Below are 14,491 nucleotides of genomic sequence, written 5' to 3' on the forward strand. Positions count from 1 at the left end.
CCAGCAGTCGATAAGGCGCTTCCGGTTGACATGGCGAACTCGTTTGGTGAAAACGTTGTCCGCACTGGGAAGTCTGAAATAATCTCTGTTAAACAGGTGTGTCTGTGCTCGGAGTAGTGCAGGAATCCAGTTTGGTGCCATCTTCTGGCATAGCACAGTTGCCTATTTCACATCCAACCCTCCAAAAGCGCGATCCAACTCTTCTCCCTCATCACGAGGTACCATAGCAGGAAAACCGGACGAGCTTTGGTTGCGGGATGAGCTGTCCAGTAAGCTATGGTTTGAGTTTGACTGATTCTTCGATTGAACGGGTGCCGAATTGACAGGCTGAAGCAATTTCTCATCTCGGTCCAGCCAACCCGGAGCGACACGACGCTTCTCCGCAAGGTCTCGTTGCAATATGGCTTCTTCCCATTTCTTGATCGCGTTCTCGGCCTCGATTCGCGTCCTGTTCAGATGTTCCTCGAGCGACTTGCAAGAGGCGAGGATCTCTTCGGGGCGCGCCGCATGCTCGCCGCTTGGGGAGACCACATAACGAGCTTTGATGTCCGGATTACTGGGATCAACGGTAACAGATTGAGGTAGAGTTGATGGAACTGATTTGTAGGTGTAGGGAAGAGTGACCGAGGTAGGGAGATTTATGAACGGGGAGACCGTCAAGGGGACTTGGGCGAGAAGCGGATGAGGACCTGTGTGGGAGAAATCGGAGTATCATCAGCACACCTAATGCTACTTCTCAGAAAGATTCATTCAGAGACTTACGGAATGATTCATACATGGCTGTTGCAATCCAGTTCTCTAGGAGCGGAATGAGATAGAAAGAAAGACGTGTTGGAGTATGTGGGCGTGGGGAAGGCAAAGGAAGATGAACCGACGGACGGATATCCCCGCACTTCAGGGACAATTCCAGTAGTATTTGCCTCAAGGAATCCTAGTCTCCTGCGTGGACGCAAGAGAGGCCGATGATGGTTGAATGGAACATATTACCTTACGTATCTGATCGCAGGAAACCATTCGAGATCAATTAGAACTCGTAAATCCAAGCGAACTCCAGCTTGACTTCGTCAGACGAGTCAGGGTAGGTCAATAATCTATCTTGTATTATTGGCAATCCCTGACCCGGACCATACTAGAGCCTCCTCAGCCTGGTCAAAGACCTTAGAAAAGACCTGCCCTCATCTTTTGCCAGGTTCTCTCAGCCCACCGCAATAGCCTTGCATCGCCGACGAACAATTACTGAGTTGCTTTTCCGTTCATATATATCTTGTGTTCTCCCTTTATCAAGTTTATCTCTCTTCCGCCACGCGACCCACGGTCACCTCAGCTTACACTATTTTAGGAAAAGGCAATACACTTGGCTGTATCCTTCAGAGTCCTAAGGTTCCATATCCACAATTTCTCAATATCGACACTTTTCTTCTTAACCTTTTGCCCCTTCTTCCCTACAGAAAAAAATCTATCATCCACCGGAGGATTGATCTCTTTGATCACCGACGTCAAGGCAGTTCCTCGATCCGGCCTTCGTCTCGTGTGTAAAATCCCGCCGCGCTTTTAACCCCACCACAAACTCGCCTCCGCGCAACCAGCTTGCCCCCTTACCCTTGATCCGTCCACTTGCGCACCGAAAATCTTCCGCAGACTTGCTTCTTTGAAGTCGTAATATTCTCTAGTTCACAGTGCGCAAGATGGATCAAGCACTGACGCGCGCGGTGAGGGACAAGAAGCCGGTCCCGGAGATCGACTTCACGCTACACACCATGGAGGATGGCACTCAGGTCTCCACGCTGGAACGAGTGATTAAAGGTATGGCCAAATATTGAGACTCTGCTGAGTCTCAATTCAAACATTCGCCGTCTCTAATATTTTGCGAATCCAGAAGTGCAAGCGCCGGCTTTAAGTACTCCAACGGATGAAATGTTTTGGTCTCCTGAAGACCCCTCGAAGCCCAACCTCCAGTTCCTCAAACAACATTTCTATCGGGAAGGTCGTCTTACAGAGGAGCAGGCGCTATGGATTATACATGCCGGAACTCAGATTCTGAGATCTGAACCTAATCTGCTAGAGATGGATGCGCCGATCACAGTCTGTGGCGACGTTCACGGTCAATACTATGACTTGATGAAACTCTTCGAAGTCGGTGGCGATCCGTCCGAGACGAGGTATCTTTTCCTGGGTGATTATGTCGACAGAGGTTATTTCAGCATTGAGGTGAGAGATGACTACTTGGGAAACCTGAAGGTCGGTGAAGCTGATATCGGCTAGTGCGTTTTATATCTCTGGGCCCTGAAGATCTGGTACCCGAACACCCTTTGGCTGCTCCGAGGCAACCATGAATGCAGACATCTCACGGATTACTTCACCTTCAAGCTGGAATGCAAGCATAAATACAGCGAGCGTATATATGAGGCCTGCATTGAATCATTCTGCTCGTTGCCGCTGGCGGCGGTCATGAACAAACAATTCCTGTGTATACATGGTGGTCTAAGTCCTGAACTTCACACTCTCGAAGATATCAAATCGGTACGTTCAAAGCTGTTCGATTGTTTCGTTTTTGTTCTTTCTCTAATATGAGTCTACAGATTGATCGTTTCAGAGAGCCCCCGACTCACGGTTTGATGTGCGACATCCTCTGGGCTGATCCGCTTGAAGAGTTCGGACAAGAAAAGACAGGAGATTACTTCGTTCACAACAGTGTTCGAGGCTGTTCTTACTTCTTCTCGTACCCCGCGGCTTGCGCTTTCCTTGAAAAGAACAACCTGTTGTCGATCATTCGAGCACATGAGGCGCAGGACGCTGGATATCGCATGTACCGAAAGACTCGCACGACCGGATTCCCAAGTGTGATGACTATCTTCAGTGCTCCCAACTACTTGGATGTCTACAACAACAAGGCTGCCGTTCTGAAGTACGAGAACAACGTCATGAATATCCGACAGTTCAACTGCACGCCTCACCCGTACTGGTTGCCAAACTTCATGGACGTGTTTACGTGGTCGCTTCCTTTCGTCGGTGAGAAGATCACCGATATGCTCATCGCCATTCTCAATACCTGCTCCAAGGAGGAGCTCGAAGACGAGACTCCTACATCCGTGTCGCCTTCCGCTCCATCTCCCCCGCTCCCAATGGACGTGGAGAGCAGCGAATTCAAAAGGCGGGCGATCAAGAACAAGATTCTTGCCATCGGACGTCTCTCGCGTGTTTTCCAGGTGTTGCGGGAGGAGTCTGAGAGAGTTACTGAACTTAAGACGGCTGCTGGTGGCCGTCTCCCAGCTGGTACTCTGATGCTTGGCGCCGAAGGAATCAAACAGGCCATTACAAACTTTGAGGATGCTCGCAAGGTTGACTTGCAGAACGAGCGTCTTCCACCTTCTCACGAGGAGGTCATCAAGAGAAGCGAAGAGGAAAGACGGGCTGCCCTCGAGCGTGCGCAACAGGAGGCAGACAATGACACCGGCTTGGCTACCGTCGCCCGGAGAATTAGCATGTAAGTCAACCCTTCTCCTGGCAAAAAAGTCTCATCGCCTAATAAAGCACAGGTCCGCCGGCTCTGGCAGGTCTCGTCGGCAAAGAGATGCCCCCCGGGAGACTCGGGAAGCCTGAATTGGTTAGGTCACGTCCATGTTGTGCTTTTATAGCCGGCAGAGTATCTGTCCCATTCGTGGGGCTCAATGCTTGCCGGTGCTTGTATCAAAGGCCCTAGGATTTGACCACCCGGAATCCAGCGAGGGTGCAGGAAATTACTCCCCTCTGCATTCAACCTGTCATGCGTTCTGGTCGAATGTGACGAGCGATGACTGCGACTCTGGCGACGGGGACATAGCTGTAATTTCTGCACAAATTTCTCGACGCGTCCGTGACGCCTCGACTACACGAGCTGATGAATTGATACACCATGGTTTTCTTTGCGCTATATGTATATGGTAGCGGATATTGTTGGTTCTTCGGTTGTACCGTTGTCTATCCAACCAATGCTTTCCACTCTTTCACTGGGATGACATATCCGGTAGACGTAGAGTTATTTGTAAATATGTATCGGCAATTTTTCATTATGAGAGGCCACGAAAATACCCCTGGCTACCTAAAAGGACTGTGGTTTTGTGGTAACCCATGTTCTGCTCTGGAGGCAACTCCCATCCCGCCAAGACAACTCTATAATTCCCGTTTTGCGGAACGGAAGACTTGCTTCGGCTCACTCTCCCCTCTCCAAATGCTCACCAGCAAACCATTCACGTCGAGTCAATGCCTCCCAAACTCCGCAGCTCGGTTTCGAAGAGCCTATCGCGGCCCTCGGACAATGGGCTGATCTTCTACTGCCCATCCTGCTCGATCTGGAGACGAAACCTGACAACGCGTTTCCGCGGCAATCTCACTCCGCGACGAGACCAGAAACACCTCCCATCATCGCCCTCGATACCCTCAGTGAATGTGTGTCGCCGTCAACTTGCAACACCGTCTTTGGTCAGTGTTCGGAAGAACGTGCCAGAACGGTTTAGGGAGCTGTATGAAGCCTTGAATCGGGTCAGGGATGCTACGCCGGAACAGGTCAATATCAGCCGATTACAGCTTGCATTGCGTGGGTTGGAGTCGGAAGTCCCGCTTATCCGGGTAGCTGGTTAGTTGCCGTTGATATGTGGAACGTATCGAGGAGATTGGAACAGTGGCTAACTGATAGCTTCGTCTACAGTGCTCGGTCTAAATGACGCGGCCGCGGCTCGCAGGCTCGTTCGTCTGCTGCTTGCTGATCCCTTGAGTTCTCGGGAACCCTGGGAGGATGTATTAGATTCTGAGGATGCGGATATGTCGCGAGGGTTGCTGATCCGGTATTAAGCCTCGCTGCCTCATGCAAGTGAGACGCTGACAGGTTGACAGATACGGAGAAGTATCGGAGACAATCCCCAATGACCTTCTACCTACGATCTCGGTGCCCTCGTCGATCTTGAAGAAAGGCAATATTGAAATTTTGGTCTCTACGCTCGGCGCCGAGACGGAGTTCTCACCCGCCCAACTCTCCGCGGATACATTCCTCGTGCCCACGGTGACGATACCGATTTCGCAGTCCGGTCGGCACAATGCAGTGCGCTACCCCGTCCACAGGACTATTGTGTGTGGCAGGGGCGTAGATGGTCTCCTCGCATACAGCGGCTTGGTTGCTCGATCGGACCTGAAGAAACAAGCGCGATTGGTCTACGGCGCTATCGCACTGCCTGGCGCTGCTGCGGAATCAGCTAGCGATCGCATAAGCTTTGTGGATCTGGACAAAGCTGATGTCGCCCTGGCCAAATTTCGTGAATCCGTCCAGAACGCGTCGCTGTACGAGCGGGGGTGGAATCAGAGTGGTGTGCAGCTGGTTGTGGATTGGCTGTCCTCCTTGCGGGCAGAAGCAGGAGCGTTGGATCCTTCCCTGAAGACTCTGATTGAGGCGCTGGTTGATTCCGCGGAGGAGAGTGTGATTACGGAGGAAAACAGGAGGATTTTGGAGCAAGAGATCGAGTCAGTCCCTGAAGAGGTCCGCGAGCAACTGGTCCAAGCTGTATCTTCATGGGCGGAGAGGGCTCACACCGAGCTACAGAGTTCGCTCGAAGAAGGATTTGCCAGCAAGCCGTGGAAAGGCCTCGCATGGTGGAAGCTATTCTGGCGAGTGGACGACATTGGCATGATCACGTCTGAGATCCTGGAGAAGAAGTATCTCTGCCGAGCGGAGAAAGAGGTGATTTGGACTGCGGGCAAATTCGAGCAGGCTGGCGTGCTTGAAGCACCACGCATTTCAATCGAAGAGGTGCTCGCTGAGCCTGCGAAAGAAGACTCAAACAGTACTGAGACCCAGACAAAGCCCGCGCAACCAGCGGAGCCCTGGCCGACGCAGATAACCAACAGCCGAGCAAAGCTCCTAGACACCACTGTGCCGTCGTTGCAAGCTTTGGCGCAACGACTCGTGCTCTTTAGCTTATCGACTACGACTCTGACAACCGCATTGTCCGCATTGACATACATCTCGCTCCCCACTGCCTCAATCTACGAGACAGGCACAATGGCCGCAGTGGGGTTGATCTACTCTCTGCGGCGACAGCAAAAGAAGTGGGACGCCGCCAGAAATTTCTGGGAGGAAGAAGTCCGGGAGGATGGCCGAACCGCACTGCGAGAGACAGAGCAGCACCTGCGTGCAATTGCGCAGGAGGGAGGAAGACGGGTTGAAGAAGACTCGCCAGCCAACACAGCCCGTCAAAGCATTGACGAAGCCAGGAAAGCTCTTGAAGAGCTAGATTAACGCAGCTTATTAGACGCCCATCTCTAGATTAACGTACTGTACAATACCATTTCTACTGTTTCTATCATTCATGTAATCTCCACACTCCCCTCGGGTACACCCTGCCAACTGCGCAACCGCCGCGCAAAGAACTGCATCACGGGCATCATCTCCTCCCGGTTCCGCGGCATCCCATCCCCCTTCCGCGCGTACTGATGGACCTCCACAAACTCAAAGACCTGCTTCGTCCGCCGTATAGCCCCATCACTCACAGCCGTCGGCTCCCGCCCACCCACCAGCAACACCGGCGTCCGGCTCTTCGCTCCAACCGTACTTCCAGACAGGGGATACGGCGCCCCGATCGAAATCACCCCGGACAGAGACGTATCCTCCGCAGCACCACCAGCACTCGCACTCGTACCCTGCGTCTTCCCCTCGCCCATCTCCCTCGCAGCAACCAACGCCGCCATCCCGCCCTGCCCGAACCCCAGAATCAGGATCTCCCGCGGCCGATACCCGCATTTCCGCACCAGCACGCCCCGGATGACCTCGTCGACGAGCAGGCTCGTCGCGCGCTTGAACCCGGCGTCCATGTCTAGCGTGCCTGTCGCCGAGTCGAAGGAGACGTCGTCGCCCCAGTGGAAGCCGCCCAGGTCGAAGGGGAGCGGCGTTGGCGCTTGGATCGTCACGATGGTTGTTTCGGGGAGGTTGAGGGCTCGCGCGAAGGAGGTGAAGGCTGCGGCTGTGTCGCCGAGGCCGTGTAGGAGGAGGAGGATGTTTGGTGGTGCGGGGTGGGTTGCACGGGGCGGGCTTTGGGGCGGGGTGATGGTTACTGTGAGGTTGGTGGGGAAGTCGGCTGGCGAGGGGGATTTCTTGGATGTCATTTTTTTTTTGGTTGTGACTTGGGGGACTAGGTAGGTGTGGTTGTTGGTGAGATGTTGTTTTCAGTGGTAGGTAGCTGTGTGAGTGAGCTTTATCGGGGTGGGGGTTAGTGGGTGGGAGTTGGGCTATATCCTCAATTGGGTGTCAAGGTGATTAATAGCATGGTAGAGGTTCTTGTACGTCAGATTAAGAGGCTCATTGTCGGTGGTTCATGCAGTCAGCAGTAGTCGTCGAGAGGAGCAAGATTCAGACAATGACGCCGCTGATGGAGAACGTCCTAAGCTCAAGCTCAGTTGATGCCTTATAAATCAGGCTACCAGGACGCTGCCCTCTGCCTGAAATTAGGAATCCATTTCCGAGTCTTCCTAACGCTGATGCTTCATATGCAAGCTAAGAGAAGCTTGTAGGTAGTCTTGCAATGAACTCCCTGCATCTTGATCGAGCGGACTATATCGTGAGACAAGCATGAAAGAATCAAGGAGAAAGGTCTGCACAAGCGAAGGCCAAACGATTTGACCCAGCAGGCTCAGTCATCTCCTGAGACGATACTGCTCTTTGGCGTAGGTACTTAGGTAACAGCTACAGAGTATCACAGAAGTACCTCGCTACTGGGCCAGAGATCATCACATTGGATGGACGATCAGGAGGACACCGCTTTACCCGAAGGTACTTGGGCCATAAACACTACAACATATCTAGCTCATGTTTCACTTTCACCGACTTGACCCATTGAGTCCATCCAGCTTCAGCCACGATGCTTAGGGAGCTGATAATAGTACACCGCCACTTGTGAGGGGTGCAGATGCGTCTCGTAGTGGATTTCGATTATGGAGCTTTGAAGTGGAGAGCATGCAGTAAGTAGCGGCATTTCGTACGAAGAGAGAATCAAGAGATACACTCCACCCTCTCGCTAGTGACTGGAGGCATACATCTCTTCTGGTGCAGACATGCTGATGCACTGCACATGGACTTTGGGGGATAGCAAAGTTGTCAGGGGTCCATAAGCATGTACTCGTATGACTGTACAACTGTACGACCGTCCGAGTAACCACAGGGCGACAGACAAGCCTTGACAAGAGAGCTTGGCGGTCTCACCAATTCCTCGGCGATTCGGCAAATTGATGCTAGCAATCACTAGCTGAGTCGATCAGGCGAATCATTCGATACTGAAGTGCTAAATACAGTAGTGTGGATATTATGGCTCATCTAAAGTACGGCTGAGCGAGAGACCCATATATCAGTCGATCCACGGTTGAATTGATGACTCTGATTCATTGTTACATGTGTAGTAAAGAACTCACTACTCCGTACCAGCTGAAAAGTAATAATATAGCAGCAGTAGCATGGAATAGTCTCGACTTGTATAGAGATACTAAAGGCTGCAATATTACCATGGGAGAGAGGGATGGGACGGTGATTCTTCCGAGTTCAGATCCGAGGCCGTATTGCTCGTAATAATACAGTTACGAGCAGTAAATGCTACTGCCTAAATGTGAGGCAATTCTTCCAGCTGAAACTGCTCCGTCGTCCTCGTGGAGCAATCGCTTCACTAGCTGGAGTATGGAGACGCCTCCAACTCCGTGTCGCACGCCGCAGCTGGCAAGTCTCCAAAATTGGACAGACGCTGTGGCGCTTGCGACCAGCATTCACGTAGTCCGAAAAATCGTGGATAGGTCCTCTGGAGTACGTAGTAGTGCATGACCACTGCGAGAAAGGTGCTGCCATACCATTTCCGTCATTGTACTATTATCCTTTACACCCCTCTCAAGGATAGGGGCGCAAGATGACCCGTCCGATCTCCTTTACCAACCTCATAAGGCTTAGGCAGTGGAGCTGTGGAAAATAGACGCTGAGACGATGGCCCGTGAGGGGCAATGAGGCCTTTTGAGTCCCCTGAGGTAGCTAATAACCCCGCCATGTGCAGGGATATAAGTTGAGCAGACTGCCTCCCCTCTGTGATCCCGAGCTATCCCATCGTACAACTATCACAACACCTTTCAACTGCCTTTAGATTCCTAAACTCTTTCTTGATTTCACCAGATCAACTCAAAATGGCTTGGGGCTGGGGTAAGTCGTTCCTTTTCACCCAACCTTGAATGTGACTCTGGGAAGCCCTCCTGCTAGGATCTAGAAAGGGCCCCGTTCTCTCTTTGCTCTCCATTCTGTCTTTGCTCGTCGTGTTCGAAGACTAATGACATGATCCAGAGCAATCCGACGAGGCGCATCGTGAGGTGTACGGCGAGCGCAGACACGAGAGCAGCCTGTCTCACGAGCTCATTGCTGGAGCTGCCTCGTTTGCCGGCATGAAGGCTTGGGAGGACCACCAGCGCCAGGAGGGTAAGTATACCAGACCCTATTCAGTATGTTAGCAAGCACTGATATCGTCTCAATCTGCTAGGCAAGCCTGTCAGCCACGCTTTCGCCAAGGAGGCCCTGGCAGGGTTTGTCGGTGCGGAGGTCGATAAACTCATCGAAACAAAGGGACTTGATGAGGCGGATAAGATACGCGCTCGTCGTCATGCTAAGGAAAATGCTGAACGGATGTACGATGAGCACTACGTCGACCGACACGGTGCTCCAGAGTACGACCCAGGTCGCTACCCACCTCACGAGCGCTTCGACCGCCCTGTCGACCGTTGGTAAACGCTTGCTGTATGGGACGGCCAGACAACATGTACATAGGTTAGAACAGTGATTATGGATGACGGACATGAACTGTGTTGAAAGTGATGCCCTCACACCTTCATAGATGAAGGTCATTGATAGTGTCACTCCATGACGCAACTCGAAAGAAAAACAACAGTTCAATGTCCTTTGAGTGACGCCACCAGTCTTGGCAGCGTTGCGCAGATATCTGGTATGTAGGAGTCCGCCTGGACAGGTGATATGCATGAACATCACCTTTATTTAGATAGTTGCACGAGAATCTCTCGGAGCACAACTCTAGAGCTTTCGGACTTTCAACAATGCATCGGCATTTTGTCGCTTTGCGGACTTGAAACTTTAGCTTGATGCCATTCCGCAGTGCCTGGACCACATATCACGCAGTCACATGTCTACGGTGATTGAACAAGGGTGACTCCAATAGGCTCCTGGACATGGTTCCTGAAGCGCAGTACCAACGGATCCAACGGATCAAAACCGCTCTGATGAAAACATCCTGGAAATAGAGCCATAGAGCCCGCTAGATATGCGATGGATCGATATGCGCTTCAGTCGAGTGATCATCGAGAGATAGACTTTTTCTTCCGAGTAATCGTAAATACCTACCAGCCAACCAGAGCATCTGAAACTGATGCAAAATGCAAGCCGTTGTGGATGCACAAATGAACTCGTCGCATGCTGCACGTGCGCCTGTCTATGGTGATTGACCAACCAGCGTGCGTTTTCTCTATTGTCGGCTTATGTTGCTGCCAGATACGAGGACTAGTCCGGTAGCTAGAGTTGCTAGAGGACCGTCTCTCACTCAATTGAATGCTTTCTTCCTTGGTTCCTTGGAGAATTAGTCGTCGACTCGCCTACCTTATCCGCCTTAGGATCTACTTTCTTCTTGGCAGCTTCAAACAGGCCAGAATCCCTGATGACGACTTTTTCCTCCAGTTTGAAGTTTTCTTGCGATTTTGCCAAACTAGTTTTTTTCTCTAGCTCCTCCGATCTTCATTCTTTGTCTTTTGGGCTTTGGCGCACTGCTCACTTTCGTGATTCTGTTCCAATTTTCTAGGACATTTCATATGTCACTCCCTTTCTTGGTGTGATGGCTGTTTTTTCCTCCCCGACTAGACAGACTATCCCCGGCTGTCGTAATTGAAACGAAGCCAAAAGTGCGCGCCGCCTGCAAGTAATTATCTCCATATCACTAGCAGCCTACTAGCAGCGATCTCTGGGCGAAGACAAAAACGCCCTCTTCATCCTTCGGCAGATCTTCCCTAAGCTCCCAATGGGATCCAATCAAGTTTGATCATCCAGGCCCCTGTCTTCATTCCGTCTTTTATTATCATGCACAATCCCGTCTGCTCCCCAGGATGAAGTTCGCCAAGTTCGTGATCCCCGTTCTCCATACACCCCGCACAGCAGACGGAGAGCTAACATACAATCAATCAACAGAGAGTTAGAACAGGAGCTGGTTCCTGAATGGCGTGCTAAATACCTGGATTACAAGGTAGGCTATCTGTGTGTCATGGATGTTATCTCTCAATCACATGATCTCGTGCTGATACTTTGATTTTTCTCCGAGTAGACCGGCAAGAAGAAAGTCAAAGCTATCGCTCGGGCAATTCAAAAGGCCAATCGAAGTCCTCGGCATCCGTCTCTCAGACGTACAGCTATTGGACCTGGTGATCAGACTATTACACCCTCTGGCACGTTTCACTCCTCGCCTGGTCAAACCTCAGACAACAAGAGACTCGAAGTTTCCAATTCGTTCCTCAGCCCGTCAATCCCGATCCGGGGCGATGCCCATGCGGCGACGACGTCCAGATCGACTCCTGGCCAACGCGATGAACGTCAGCCCTTGCGAGTCCCGGGATCGCGCTTCTCCGCGGTCCTGGGAAGTTACGGCAGTATCATAGCGTCACCCCCACAACATGGCGCAGCTTCGGATTTAGTCTCTCTAGAGCTCCCTGACCCAGCACTCGATCCGAAGGATGATATCTCCTATTCGCCCCCAACAGACACAATACGTCGAGGTGTACCGAAGACCCCATCGCCTGTGATGTCTCGGCGTGACACCAATCGAAGTCTGTCTCATGATGCCGCCAGTAAAAGTCCTGCCGCAAAGTACGCGGGGAGCAAGGGAAGCTTGAGAAACAATTTGGCAGGACCTTCCACTACGAGGGCTTCTCAAATACTTAAGCGTGTCTTCTCGCACCCAGACTGGGAACCGCCCGAGAAACGCGCGGAGACTGACACTCCAGTATCAGAGGTCGAACGACGAGAGGATGAATTTTTTGCGTTTCTGGACGGCGAATTGGTCAAGATCGAATCTTTCTACCAGATGAAGGAGGATGAAGCCACCCAGCGCTTACAAGTCCTCCGACAACAGCTGCATATCATGCGAGATAGGCGGATACAAGAGATTTTGGGCACCAAGTCAAAATCCAAAAAAGATGAAGCGCATCAGTCGAACGGGTTCAGCACACTGAATGCTCTCAGTGCCTTTCACCTGAAGGAAACATTGCTGGGGCGTGGTCGCATCGGGAAGAATTCCGAAGCGCTGGCGCAGATGAACACGCCGGCCGCACTTCAAGCGCAGAATCCCGAGGCAGTTTCGGGTCGTAGAGACTTCATGCGCCGGCCAGAGGACTCACAGAACGATGAAGTTACCTATCGGTTTGCGAAACGGAAGCTGAAATATGCACTCCAAGAGTTTTACCGCGGCCTTGAGCTGTTGAAGGCGTATGCCTACCTCAATCGCACTGCCTTCCGGAAGATCAACAAGAAATATGACAAGCTGGTCAATGCACGCCCTACGATGAGGTACATGTCAGAGAGAGTTAACAAAGCGTGGTTCGTTCAGAGTGAAGTCGTAGAGAACCTGATGGCTGCTACCGAAGACCTATATGCTCGCTATCTCGAGCATGGCAATCGCAAAATCACCATCTCCAAACTTCGCCATACGATCAACAAGTCGGGCGATTATTCTCCAAACACGTTCCGTGCCGGTCTTCTTTCAATGGCTGGTGTCTTGTTCGGCATCCAGTCGTTGATCTACGCCACGCGGCACCTTGAGCACTCGGACCCTAGTGTACAGGTCCAAACCAGCTATCTACTTCAGGTCAGTGTCGCCTCGCAATAAGATGGCCATGTCGTCACATATAACTCCGTAACTGACTGTAGCAGATATATGGCGGTTACTTTCTTATTGTCCTTCATTTCCTCCTCTTCTGCTTCGACTGCATGGTCTGGACTAAGACTAAGATAAACTACGTTTTTGTCTTTGAATATGACACGCGGCATGCTCTTGATTGGCGTCAGTTGTCCGAGGTACGATCCCTTGCCTCATATGTCTCAGGTTTATCTAACTCTTGACAGCTACCTTGCTTCTTCATGTTCATGCTAGGCTTGTTTATGTGGCTTAATTTCCTCACCATAAATTCCATGTATGTCTATTGGCCTGTTGTCCTGATCGGCCTCACAATGATTATTTTGTTCCTGCCTGCGCGTGTGTTATACCACAGAAGTCGAAAATGGTGGGCATATTCCAACGTAAGTGACCTTTGTATTGTTCAACGAGATTCAGCTGACAAAAATAGTGGCGTCTTCTGCTCGCTGGTTTATATCCTGTTGAGTTCCGCGATTTCTTCCTTGGCGATATGTATTGCTCGCAAACATACGCTATGGGGGTGAGTTCTATCCAATGCATCTCAAAAGATAGTCTGCTAATATTTGAAAGAACATCGAGTTATTCTTCTGCCTTTACGCACGTCACTGGAACAATGCTCCACAATGCAATTCATCCCACTCCCGGCTCCTAGGATTCTTCCAGTGCTTACCATCGATTTGGCGAGCATTGCAATGCCTCCGACGTTATGGGGATACGAAAAACGTATTTCCACATCTCGTGAATTTTGGCAAATACATGTTCGGAGTCCTTTATTACGCCACATTGAGCATGTACCGTATCGAGAAGATGACGCGGTTCCAGGCTCCCTTTGTCACTTTTGCTTTGCTCAACGCCGTCTATACCTCAGTTTGGGACTTGATTATGGACTGGAGTTTGGGCAATCCCTATGCCAAACATCCACTATTGCGCGAAGTTTTGGCATTCCGAAAGGTTTGGGTCTACTACGCCGCGATGGTCGCCGATGTCATCATACGTTTCAACTGGATTTACTATGCTATTTTTGCCAGGGATATGCAACACTCAGCTTTACTGAGTTTTATGGTCGCCCTGTCTGAGATCTTTCGAAGGGGCGTCTGGACGATATTCCGTGTGGAAAATGAACACTGTACCAACGTGCTCCTTTTCCGAGCATCAAGGGATGTTCCTTTGCCCTATGAAGTGGCTTCTCCCGAGGTCGAAGTGGACCGTCCAGGGGAGGATTTGCAGCTTCAGGATCAACACGCCACCACACCTCTGCCCGCTCCTGCAGACATTGAACAGGGAACGCCAATTATACCAGGGCTGACTACTCATCCGCGCGGCCTTTCTCGCGTTGGTTCGCTTATGGCGACTGCTCACGCCCAAGACTTCGAGCGGAGGAAGCGTCCAGATCAACTGACTGGGGCTTCTGCAACCCATGGCCCGACAACAACCGACGACACAAGCGACGAAGAGGAAGATGATCCGGTTGACCCTAGACAAGATACCGACACAGATGAAGCTGTGTCAGAACGCTTGTCAGATGCAAACGCTCAAATATGACC

The 14,491-nt window shown here is 51.3% G+C and overlaps 6 protein-coding genes across 6 annotated transcripts; 4 read left to right on the forward strand and 2 right to left on the reverse strand.

Annotated features, from left to right (window-relative positions):
- Positions 1-162: 162 nt before the first annotated feature.
- Positions 163-778, reverse strand: NFIA_077960 (uncharacterized protein; the record flags this gene model as incomplete). The annotated part of the gene is made up of 2 exons (XM_001259752.1): positions 163-689; positions 763-778. 2 exons carry the CDS (start codon positions 776-778, stop codon positions 163-165), a joined length of 543 nt encoding a protein of 180 aa, XP_001259753.1.
- Positions 779-1,685: 907 nt separating this feature from the next.
- NFIA_077970 (serine/threonine-protein phosphatase 2B catalytic subunit) lies at positions 1,686-3,488 on the forward strand (the record flags this gene model as incomplete). The annotated part of the gene is made up of 4 exons (XM_001259753.1): positions 1,686-1,803; positions 1,877-2,208; positions 2,263-2,520; positions 2,580-3,488. The coding sequence occupies 4 exons, from the start codon at positions 1,686-1,688 to the stop codon at positions 3,486-3,488; spliced, it is 1,617 nt and encodes a 538-aa protein (XP_001259754.1).
- Positions 3,489-4,239: 751 nt separating this feature from the next.
- Positions 4,240-6,265, forward strand: NFIA_077980 (uncharacterized protein; the record flags this gene model as incomplete). The annotated part of the gene is made up of 3 exons (XM_001259754.1): positions 4,240-4,612; positions 4,685-4,820; positions 4,870-6,265. 3 exons carry the CDS (start codon positions 4,240-4,242, stop codon positions 6,263-6,265), a joined length of 1,905 nt encoding a protein of 634 aa, XP_001259755.1.
- A 68-nt stretch (positions 6,266-6,333) lies between these two features.
- On the reverse strand, positions 6,334-7,128 carry NFIA_077990 (alpha/beta hydrolase; the record flags this gene model as incomplete). Its single annotated transcript, XM_001259755.1, has 1 exon — positions 6,334-7,128. The coding sequence occupies one exon, from the start codon at positions 7,126-7,128 to the stop codon at positions 6,334-6,336; it is 795 nt and encodes a 264-aa protein (XP_001259756.1).
- A 2,049-nt stretch (positions 7,129-9,177) lies between these two features.
- On the forward strand, positions 9,178-9,769 carry NFIA_078000 (DUF3759 domain-containing protein; the record flags this gene model as incomplete). Its single annotated transcript, XM_001259756.1, has 3 exons — positions 9,178-9,193; positions 9,332-9,463; positions 9,525-9,769. The coding sequence occupies 3 exons, from the start codon at positions 9,178-9,180 to the stop codon at positions 9,767-9,769; spliced, it is 393 nt and encodes a 130-aa protein (XP_001259757.1).
- A 1,379-nt stretch (positions 9,770-11,148) lies between these two features.
- NFIA_078010 (SPX and EXS domain-containing protein) lies at positions 11,149-14,489 on the forward strand (the record flags this gene model as incomplete). The annotated part of the gene is made up of 7 exons (XM_001259757.1): positions 11,149-11,162; positions 11,231-11,285; positions 11,364-12,899; positions 12,965-13,108; positions 13,157-13,330; positions 13,378-13,467; positions 13,518-14,489. The coding sequence occupies 7 exons, from the start codon at positions 11,149-11,151 to the stop codon at positions 14,487-14,489; spliced, it is 2,985 nt and encodes a 994-aa protein (XP_001259758.1).
- Positions 14,490-14,491: the final 2 nt, after the last annotated feature.

The sequence above is a fragment of the Aspergillus fischeri genome, genomic scaffold (assembly GCF_000149645.3).
Source record: "Aspergillus fischeri NRRL 181 1099437636264 genomic scaffold, whole genome shotgun sequence".
Taxonomy (NCBI): Eukaryota; Fungi; Ascomycota; class Eurotiomycetes; order Eurotiales; family Aspergillaceae; genus Aspergillus; species Aspergillus fischeri.